This window comes from Mixophyes fleayi, chromosome 1, assembly GCF_038048845.1.
Source record: "Mixophyes fleayi isolate aMixFle1 chromosome 1, aMixFle1.hap1, whole genome shotgun sequence".
NCBI classification, from domain to species: domain Eukaryota; kingdom Metazoa; phylum Chordata; class Amphibia; order Anura; family Limnodynastidae; genus Mixophyes; species Mixophyes fleayi.
Genome location: NC_134402.1, coordinates 78361557 through 78373593, shown reverse-complemented (window position 1 = coordinate 78373593; position 12037 = coordinate 78361557). Strand labels below are relative to the sequence as shown.

The 12037-nt window shown below is 37.8% G+C and overlaps 1 protein-coding gene across 12 annotated transcripts in view; it reads left to right on the top strand.

Moving 5' to 3' along the window:
- Positions 1-12037, top strand: part of TENM3 (teneurin transmembrane protein 3) — a 763547-nt gene that overhangs the window by 197776 nt on the left and 553734 nt on the right. For all 12 annotated transcript variants that reach the window (XM_075197350.1, XM_075197334.1, XM_075197322.1 and 9 more), the window contains exon 3: positions 6186-6483. In XM_075197350.1, coding sequence (XP_075053451.1) covers positions 6252-6483 — 232 coding nt within the window. In that variant the 5' untranslated portion in view covers positions 6186-6251. The remainder of the gene's footprint in view (positions 1-6185; positions 6484-12037) is intronic.

The window sequence follows — 12037 nt, the reverse complement described above, 5'->3', positions numbered from 1 at the left end:
TTAATTGTTACTTTTGAAGTAAAGGCTTTAAAAATATGTATATATTATTTTTATTTAATTAAAATGTTTTAAAAGTGGCTTTTGAAGTAAAACTCCATTAAAAAAAGTAATATTTTTAAATAGAACAATTTAAATAAAATAATGTTTGTGGTTAACCTATTCATGACTGACCACATTTCACAATATTGCTGTTTGAGAAATACTTTTTAACTGTTTTGTATGCGTTATTAAATATTTATTTCTTTTGATGAAATAATGATTTCTTTCTTTTTTTTTTAAGAACAAAATATTTTCATAGTTTCTCACATAGTTAAAGATTAGTGTAAATCCAGAAATTAATCAGCTATATCTCCCAAGTACATGTTTATCAAATATAGATATAAAGTATTTTATTAGTAATTGTCAGCAATTGCTAAATTAAAGATAGACTAGGAGCCCTTTGAGTGGGCTAGAATATGTACTACAGCGCTGACATGCGCTTGCGGCTATAGGCTTTCGTACCCATAAACCTATCCCTGACGTTGTCAATATTGTGATGTCCCAGGATTTTCAGTGATCAATAGAAAACACATTGGTTCCCTACTGAGCTTTGAGGAACCAAAAGTAATAGTTCTGACTATTACCCTGGAACATGAGGCTGAATTGTACCACTGGGAGTGGGAAAGGGTTAAACCATGGTCTCAAACATCTTTGTTTAAGTAATACTTAATTTAAAAAGTTTTGAGGCTAAAACATGGAATAATACCATTTTAAGAACAATTTAACACCACGTTGTTTCTACTCCATTTGCATATCAGACAGTGAACGTATGACTTGGTTTCTTTAATGCTATATAAAAGTTCTGTTACTATGAGTATTTCCCCAAAAATAGACCAGAACACTGCCATTTAGAAACCGAGAACCAAGAAAAATAAATTTACAATTTAATACTCCTAAAATATGCTTATTGGTTTTACTGTTGCATACCCACAAATCATGAGAATTTTTCTTTATCTTTTTCATTAATTACTAAAAATGACATGCCAAATTCTACTGTGCTGAGGTTTATTAAGGTTATATTATTATATCTGATCTAGCGCCATATTATTATGGGATTATGGTCTATTTCTTGTACATTGTTGTAATCCAAGCACATTCCATTGACAACATCATATATTATACTGTTCAATGCAGTATACCCTGCAATCTACATGTAATCTTCTTTGTTACTGTTCACACATAATGGAATATTAGATATTAGCATACATTCCATCACGACCCGGTCACCAATACACAATGCTTTGGCTTTCTTCTTCCTATTTATTTTTCAATTGCACTATTCTATGTTAGTTTAAATAATTTATCTTAACTGTGTGTATTTTTACTCAATTAATAAATTAGGCACATACCATGGCAATTGGAGAATTAGTAGTAAAGATACCAACAGACCTTTGTGTGCCAGGTGAAATAGGCCATAATGGAAGGCATGTGTGAGATATAAGGTCATTTAGTGGAGTTAAACTGCACTGAAGACAGCTGCTAACAGTAGTGAAAGAGTTAGTTCTGCATTGGTGTGTTGTTTTTTTTTGTAAAGAACACCTGGGGCTATGTGTGCATTTGCGTGCAATAAATTAAGCAATTAGCCTTTCAATTGAATCTGGAGGAGGATAACAACCAGCGATTAAAAGATTTAATACATGTTAAGTGGTTTCTAAAGAACAGTCCAACATATTTTGTAAATTAATGTAAATGAAATAAATACTGGTGAAATAGTGTAAGATAAATTTAGCACAGTGTGGAAGTATAAAAAGGCATGGATAAAGAAAACACCACATTATTGACATGGATATAAAATAATATTTCAAAATCATTAGCGTAAGACTCTAGTATGTAATACTTCTCTTGGTAGCAAAATACAGTATTTTGTATATATAAATGACTATACAATGTATACTACTCATTCATGCTTTTTGAACTTGTTTTAACATTGTTTAACAATTTATCAACTGCATTGAATTACTACTACAAATAAATCAATACTGTTTTTTCTTGATGATGATTGATGATGATACAGAGAGATAGCTGAAGATAAAGAGAGAGCAGATAAGAATTAGTTGTAGGGAAGTGTTACATAATACTGATCCAGTACCTGAAGAAGAAGAAGAGAGATCATATATGCCTCCCAGATAAATAAGTGACAACACTCAAAGACTTGTACATTACGCTTGGCAAAGATCATAAATTGCATATATAAGCCCTGGCCAGGTGAAAAAAAATTGGGAGCAAAACTGCACCACATGTAGAAACTGGACTCAGACGTGTGGGTCCATACATTGAAACTCCAGTTTAGAACAGAACAGTCCTACTCAGGACTTAGTTGGGGACTACTAGATGACCTGTGGTGCGGAATACATGTCTAGGGCTGTTTAGAACAATTAAGAGTACTGCATCCATTATGCTGAAGATTTTGGCTTTTATACAGTTAGAGAAGTACCTAATGTCATAGTTTGAATTGTTGAAATTATCTAAGAATGCAATTTATTTTTGATTGTTTATAGAGTAATGTTTATCTTGAATTGATTGCTGTTAATTTTATTGGGTAAGTTAAGAGTACCACATATTTTTTTATAGTAACTTAAGTAAGGTTTTAGAGAGTTGTCCTTACTACTGTATTGTGTTTAATTGTTGGGAGATCCTACCCCCATATCTTTCCCCAATAAATGCCTATCCTGACACAGTTGCAGTAAGTCTTACTTCCGTGGGGTCTCTGCCCGGCTGGGAAGGTCTTCATATTTAGAGTGGTTTGCACATGTCATGCTTTGTCTGGAACACTGTGTGAGCAAATTTGTGCTAAATGTTCATTAACAGCAACAACAAACTCGTAAACCATGACATAAGTATAATTATTTAAGTTGTCCAGGTCATTCATTTTAAACTGGAAAAAGATGAAACACACATGATGCATGGCGCCCTTGCAGTTAGAGTCCAGGTGCACTTACTGTGAGTATCAAGTGACTTGCCCTGAAGTGGGGGAATTTTATGTGTGTCCAGTTTGGAATAGCTAACTTGGCAACTTCATTTATATTAATGATGTGATATTCATAAACTTAAGTGCAACACAATAGTAGGACATCAGATATTTGAAATGATGTTGTTTCCATCAGAGGTCACAGTGGGGGTGTATACGGTGGTATTCCATACCGCCACCTCTCCTACTGCCTACATTGTAAAATTATTAAATTCCATTTACTTACATTCCCATTACATTTTTCATACCACCACTTCTAAATTTCCACTTCAAACTCTGGTTTCCATGGAAAAATAATCTAATATGCACTTTTTCAATCTACTGCAGCTGCTCTTATTATTGTCTGTTCAGAGTTTATTTTTTTTATGTAGAGCAACCATTGCTGGCTAAGGGCTCCTCCAGGTGATTGTCAGTGTAGAATATAAAACTCGGTATTCAGAGCCGATCCCGCCATTAAAAGTGACAGATTTGATTTGAAACAAATGCCAACTTATGGGAACCAAGCTGCCCTGCAAGAAGAATACCCATTTTGCAGGCAGCCTGCAAGAATACTGTTTAAAAAACGTTTTAGTAATGTATTTAAAATTCAAGTTAAAGTGGCTGACACAAGTTCCTTTGCACCATACTATCACAATTCTGCACTGACAACCATTGATGCCTCCAGGCGGGTGTCTGTAATCTCTGGTTACTCTTGTACCGGGTAGGAGAGCTAATTTTTTTCAGGCCTATTCTACAATTTCCATCAAGACATGGCATCTATTGTGAACACAATGTAATGCCCATGGGTTTCAATTCAGGTCTCTGCATTACAAAACCAAAGCCAAAACCCACGAGGGTGGCTTTGCCAAAGCCAAAACTAAAAACCAAAACACAAAGCTGATACAGATCCAAAACCACTTTACGGGGATCAGTGAGCATCTCTAGTAAATATACACCCTGCTCCCTTCTGCTGAAAAAATTACTGTATCGGAGAAGCTGGTGGGGAGTACTCTTTTTAAGACACTGTGCTAAAAAATGTCAAAAATCTAAAATGATAAAGCACAGTATGTTAGTTGATTTGACATCAGTGGTCATTCACTTCTGTATGATTTCACCGAGTTGCAAATTAATGCAGCATTTGTTACCTAGAATATTACATCACTCACAAGTAGAATTGTGCTGAACAACTGGGTCTCTATCCAGTTTGATGTGTGGATCCGTTTATTTGGACACAGGCCTATCTGTCTGCAACTGGCCTCTGTAATACACCATTGTGGTCTCTCATTAGGAGATGGGTGTGCTCTCACTGTTTCCCACTGCTGTTGGGTGGGTCCGACACACCTAGGACATAAGTTCAGGATTAGTGTCACCCAGGGGCAGAACAGTGCATCACCCAATACCAAAATTTAGGTAAGGGCCCGGCGATGCCATTCTAGCCTTCCGGGCCCCCCACTCTACTCTCAGAAGAGCAGGGTGGGGACCTCTTATGATCATATGCTGCAGTGGGTGCATGCATTGACTTAGAATAGGCCTCCACTCTGAGCTGTGTGGGGTTTTTGGGGGTGTGCATGGGCCTTAAAGGGGGAGCCTCAGATAGATTGGGCGCAGTGCATCACTGCCAGGCCCCCGTCATCTCTGGGCTCCTTAGCGTCCACAGCTCCTGCACTAGTTCTGTCCTTGGTGCCCCTATCTTGTAGATATCTCAATATTTATTCTAAACACATGTACTTTTCTGGTAGGCAGTCGAAATTCATAGTTCATAAATACCAGTATTTGTATGAATAGAAGACACTTTGTTTTCTACTAAAAGTAAACAAAGCTTTAGTAATTCAAAAACAAAATTTTGGTCATTTAATGCAAATATTTAGTTGTAAAATACTTTGATAGGTAGAAGAAGAACTTTCTGACATCTCTTGAATATCAGAACTGATATTTACGTCACTTATTTCTGTCACAGTCCACCCACCACACAAAAGGCAGCGTTAGGGAGGGGGGAGGGATTGTACACTTGCTGCGGGACCACTTGGGTTTGAGTAATTCTTCATGTACTTACATACGATTGCACACCTTGTAGTAAACAATTAAAACCGGGCTGCGCTCCTTAGCTGTGTTGCGAGAGCAGCAATTCACTAAGGGTATCCCTTCCATATAGATTGTTTAATCAGAAATATGAAGCGCTCATCGATTATGTATGAATAGGTTCAAATGATTGCTATTGGTGTCTCTATCAAGGTGATCCAGAACTTCAAAGGTTTACAGTGCCCAAATCAAATTGAATGAGATGGAGAACTATATAAGAGCCAATAGATACAAACTGACCTAGGTATTATGTAACTTATATATATAACTAACCAAGAACTTTATGGATTGATGCATAAATTGTTGATTTTTGTTGATATTTGGTCACTGTAAACCTTTGGAGTTCTGCATTGCCTTGATAGATGCACCAATTGCAATCATTTGAACCTATACAAACATAGTCAATGAGCGCTTGATCTTTCTGGTTACACACCCCTTGTAGTGAATTGTATTCCAGATGAATATAGACTTTACATTAACTAGGAGTTCTTGGGTTTTGTATGTTTGTGTTTGTATCATATACATGCTATGCATATTTGAAGATTATAGCATGGTTATTTTCGTTGAAAGGATCATCAAGGTGTAATCTCACCCATGAAAATCCTGCACTTGCATCTTTCCACATCATAATTGATTGTAATGGATCAATAAATAAACTGTCCTGTTAGCAAAAAAAAAATTGACAATCGCAGCAAACCATTTCCATTATCAATTTTCATTACTCTCCGTGCATAACGTGTCTCCTATTTTGAGAAACATCCTCATGGTACTTAATTCCATATAAAATACTTATGTATCACTTCTACACGTTTGAATCTCTAAATATGTGTTCATATAATTTGGGTTTATTGTAGTTCTGCTTTAACACCATGTTTTTCTTACCTCCTCTTATATTCTCCTTTTGCCCTGTACTATTTGCCCCTTCCAAAGTCAGAGTCCTCTTTTCATGTCTTGAGTGTAAGGCCTGTGTATAATGTCAGATTGGATAGAGCAGACAAATGTCCTTTTCAGTGAGATCCCAAAGCATCACAACTGTTTGTATGCTGCAGCCATGTCATGTTTTGCCCTTTTGTTTAGGTACTGTATTGAATTGCTGTTTGCATTTGTGTCTCCTGTGTAGACAAATCAAGTGTGAGAAGCAATTTTCAAGTACGTTGGACCGTTGTGGGCACAGAATGAACTTAATATGGATGTAAAAGAACGTAGGCCTTATTGTTCCCTGACAAAGAGCCGGCGAGACAAAGAAAGACGTTACACTAATTCTTCGGTGGACAATGATAACTGTAGAGTGCCGACACAAAAATCGTACAGCTCAAGCGAAACCCTGAAAGCTTTTGATCATGATTCTTCACGGCTGCTTTACGGAAACCGGGTGAAAGACCTGGTTCACAGAGAGGCAGATGAATATCCCAGACAAGGTACAAGGCTTCATGTGTCATATACATATAAACAATAATAATATATAAACAGTACCTATGTAGATCACGAAGGTCATAAAGGGTGAAAAGTAATTGCTTAAATTAAAGTACATATATTATGAGTAGTACAGTATAATTCTTCAGTTCATTGAGGGGCTACTTCTACGGCCTTCATTGTAAAATTTTCACAATTTTCAAATTCCGTGCACTTACATTCCCAATATATTTTTGATGCCGCCACTTCTAAATTTCCACTTTGATCACTATATATATATATATATATATATATATATATATATATATATATATATATATATATATATATGAGAGAGAGAGACAGGCAGGCAACCCCTGGCTGGTGGCTAAAAACTGTAAATGTCTAGTAAATATAAATACATTCTACAACATCTCAAGTGAGATTAGATAGATAGATGGATTGATAGACTGTATAGCATCTCCAGTGAGAGAGATAGATAGATAGATATACTGTATAGCATCTTAAGTGAGATAGATATACTGTATAACATCTCCAGTGAGATAGATAGATATACTATATAGCATCTCAAGTGAGATAGATAGATAGATATACTGTATAGCATCTCAAGTGAGATAGATAGATAGATATGCTGTATAGCATCTCCAGTGAGATAGATAGATAGATATACTGTATAGCATCTTAAGTGAGATAGATATACTGTATAACATCTCCAGTGAGATAGATAGATAGATATACTGTATAGCATCTCCAGTGAGAGAGATAGATAGATAGATATACTGTATAGCATCTTAAGTGAGATAGATATACTGTATAACATCTCCAGTGAGATAGATAGATATACTATATAGCATCTCAAGTGAGATAGATAGATAGATATACTGTATAGCATCTCAAGTGAGATAGATAGATAGATATGCTGTATAGCATCTCCAGTGAGATAGATAGATAGATATACTGTATAGCATCTTAAGTGAGATAGATATACTGTATAACATCTCCAGTGAGATAGATAGATAGATATACTGTATAGCATCTCCAGTGAGATAGATAGATAGATATGCTGTATAGCATCTCCAGTGAGATAGACAGATAGATAGATATACTGTATAGCATCTCAAGTAAAATAGATATACTGTATAGCATCTCCAGTGAGATAGATAGATAGATATACTGTATAGCATCTCCAGTGAGATAGATAGATAGATATACTGTATAGCATCTCAAGTGAGATAGATAGATAGATATGCTGTATAGCATCTCAAGTGAGATAGATAGATAGAGAGATATGCTGTATAGCATCTCCAGTGAGATAGACAGATAGATAGATATACTGTATAGCATCTCAAGTGAGATAGATAGATAGATATGCTGTATAGCATCTCAAGTGAGATAGATAGATAGATAGATATGCTGTATAGCATCTCAAGTGAGATAGATAGATAGATATGCTGTATAGCATATCAAGTGAGATAGATAGATATAATGTATAGCATCTCCAGTGAGATAGATAGATAGATATGCTGTATAGCATCTCAAGTGAGATAGATAGATAGATAGATAGATACCGTATTTTTCGCTCCATAAGACGCACCTAGTTTTTAGAGGAGGAAAACGGAAAAAAATATTCTGAACCAAATCTCAAATCTCAAATATTCTGAACCAAATGACACTGTTAATATGGCTATGAGGTGTCAGTCCATGTGTTTGAATGAATAGCAATAATAAAGTCTTGTACAGATCCTTAATCGAGAATACCTGGTTGCTATGGGGACGCTCAAGCATCCTGCTGCCGGGTGGATGTCTCGATTCTGCAGTGGTAAGTGTGGGCATGCGAGTGACGTGGTGCCGCTGAACGATCGGTTGTGAAGTAAAAGACTTTTACTTCACAACCGCTCGTTCAGCGGCACCACGTCACTCGCAACCAGGTATTCTCGATTAAGGATCTGTACAAAGCTTTTTTTTAGTATTCGCTCCATAAATAGCATCTCAAGTGTGATAGATAGATAGCTATACTGTATAACATCTCAAGAGATAGATATACTCAGGGGCGGGCTGGGGCGGGGGGCAGGGGGGCATCGGTCCCCTCGGCCGCTCCGTCTGACCCCTGTTCGGGCCGGCCCCCTTCCCCGTGAATGCACGTTTTCTTTAATATTTACCTGCGGCCGCATCGCAGAACAAACGATGCAGCCGCGACAGTGCACAGGCGGCCGCATCACATGACAGGTGATGTGCGCCCCCCGAGCTGACATTCGCCAGCCCGCGCCTGGATATACTGTATAGCATCTCAATTGACATAGATAGATCTACAATGTGAAATGCTGGGAGGGTCCCCATTATTTTCACAGCACTTGGGATTTTTCACATATATTTACATGTTCTATTCAGCTATTGTTCTCTGCTATCAGCTTCTTTCCCTGCAGTGCATGTCTATAGCCATAAAGGGCTTACCCCATCATATAGCCTATTATACAAAAACAAGACCGTCTCAGAGGACAGTGACTTGCTGTTATGTTGTATATTGGTTGCATGGTATTGATTCAGCTGTCTTCCACTATATCACTGTTAAAGGCGCCTGATGCCTTAAACTAAAATTATTTCCATCAGCAGCGTTGTATTGGTTGGACCTTTCTAAATAGTAACATTAATTAATTGCAATGATTATTGTACAATGTAATTACTCTCTTGTTGTTAATCCATAATATCAATTATCTAGACGGTAGCCTTAACATGAACAAAATATTTATTTTACAATCTAAAGAAAATGTTTGTAACTGCATCCTGAAGCTTCTCACCGTCCCATCATAGAAACACAGTTTACAAGAAGCATTATGAAACTGTGGCTCTAGAGCTATTATGGAACTACAACTCCCAGCATGCCTCACCAGACTATATGATTTTATATGAGCTGTTATCAATGGTATAGGCCATCTTCTCTGATTTGTACATAAATGTTCTGAGCAGGGCCCGATTAAGGGTTCCGGCTGCCCTAGGCTATTTCAGCCGTAGCGCCCCCACCCCCCCCTCCAGCCACCTCACCTGCCCCCTTCAGCCTGCTCAACTGCCCCCTTTAGCTATCTCACCTGCCCATCTGCCGCCCCTCCCCCCGAGACATTAGAATGGACTTACCTGCTGTGGAGTCCTCTCTTCAGCGCTGTGTATGACAGGAAGTCTGGCAGCGATCGCTGCTAGCTGCCTGTCGGTGTGGCCGCGGGCGCTTCTTACTCTGGTCACGTGAGATGTGGAAGTCCTGATCTCACGTGACCAGAGTAAGAAGCGCCCGCGGCCACACCGACAGGCAGCTAGCAGTGATCGCTGCCAAGACTGCCTGTCATGTGATAGTGACAGTCGGGACCGCTCCTTTAGACCAGGGACGGACCCGATGACTCCGCTTGCCACATTTAGGGGAAAAAAAAAAACATCTCAGTGATGCTGCGCCCCCCCTGGCTCCAGCGCCCCAGGCTGCAGCCTGGTCATCCTATTGGCTGATCAGGCCCTGGTTCTGAGGGTAGCACGCAGGAGCCCACAAAGCTTTCAGGCTCAGTCCATTTTCCTTGTCGTACAATCTGTTGTTACTCTTGAAAACTTTCAGCTAAAGAGATTAACAGTCACCCCAAGTTGATACAAAAAAATGCAACCTGGAAGATAAAAGCTGAAGCAGTCAAGTTTAGAAATTACAGGAATAAGAAATAAAAATGTGGCTGAATCAGAGGTTTGGAAGGGTAATGAAAATCATAAAACGAGAAGCTGATTGATTAAGGACTGAAGATTTGTCTGAATGGAAAATATTTAAGGGTGAAAGCAAAGGGAAAAATTTGGAAAGATGTGAATAGACTCCATATGTAGTATAACTGTATAACTGTAGTATCAGGCTGTGTGCTATAGGTTCACACGTATTGTGTGTCTTGACCCAGGAATTATCATCATCACTATTCTAGCAATAAATCAGCCTTGTTACTCTCCATAGTGCAGGAGATCTTGCAGAGATCTTGTATATTTGTGTCATGGACTTACCTATAATAAGTCTTCAAGAAAGGACAGAAAAAAGAAAGAAACACTTGTGTTTGCTCCTATTCCCTCCCCTCCTCCAGTATTTATATTTTTATGTTTGTGTCATATCTTCTTCATACACCGTTATTGCATATCATGAAGTTTGGGAACCATATAGAATTATCTCTGTTCCGGTTTTAATTTTATATAACGTCATGTGATCATTATCCTACTAATGAATAAAAAAGATCAAAATAAATAACAAAAAATGTACTCCCCCAGCACCCTGTTCCAACCACAACACAACTGCATCTATATTTATTTTTCTAAATGAATGCCATCATAAAAGTCTTAATTCCATAGTGAGCCATACCCTGTGCAGCATTTGCACTCTTTCCTTGCTACATATAACATCCATGTTTTTAACACACTGACAAAATAAAAGAAAAACTGCAACTGAATAAAAAGCAGCAAATGAATATTGCATCTGTTTCAGAAAGTTCTAACTCTTTGCTGACTCCCACCAGTTGATGGATTGTCCCCATGCTGGCTTTATAAACATGCAATTTCTGCACCACTACACATGGCAACCATTGGAATAAAATGGGAGCGGAAATGTTATTTATTTATGTACATGTGCCACACATTTCTTATGATTTATTTCTCTTTATTATTTGGTAATGTTATGGAAAACAAGAATATTTGAAAAGCAATTACACACGTTTTTTAAGGAGGGGGTCATGTGTGTTTTATTTGCAGGTAGCAGTAACAATTTATCATTGTTGCAAAGCTGATTGTTGCTCTCATAAATAAATGGTTTCCATCACACGTTTTTACATTGCTGTAAATACACTTTTTAGTAACCCCCCATTCATTAATGTCTTTCGCTTGATTTAGCAGCTCTGAGCTTGGGGAAAGAATAGCAGAGCATTTTTTCTCTCTTTCAAGTGAAAATGGTGATTTAGGTGAGGTTCTGATAAACAGATGCCTTGTATCCCAAATCAGTTTGGTGTTTGAGTATGAAATGTATGGATATAAGGAGAAGTCTGGATCTATGTAACATTGCTGCCATGTAATAAATCATACTTTCCATGAATATACTCTGAAAAAGGGGGCCCAGAGCAGGACATACTAGAACGGCCCATGACTAATGCCCTCCCTGCTCAACATCTAAACACCAGCCATGTGTAAAAATGATGCAGAGCTGCTACAATTTCACAAGGGTAGAAGTAGGGTATGTCTCATCAGACTATACATGTGTGCACACCAGATCATCATAGTTATTCTTCTTAAAGTTGCCTTTACTTTTTATGGTAAGATTTTGCAGAATATTGTTTGTTGACCTCCAGAGAACTCGGAGGCATTGACCTGTTCTGATTGTCCACTCAACAGTTAGTTTGATTTATTTTGTAAAGCATCTCATAGTAAGAAACTACCTGGAGTGCCTTTGAATGCAGTGGCTCTCTTTGGGCTATACACTACTGTATTAAAAAAGTAAATTTTCACTTTATTTCTCATCCCTGTTATAACCCCCCACTTCTCTCAATACCCTTTACCTCTCCAGACTTC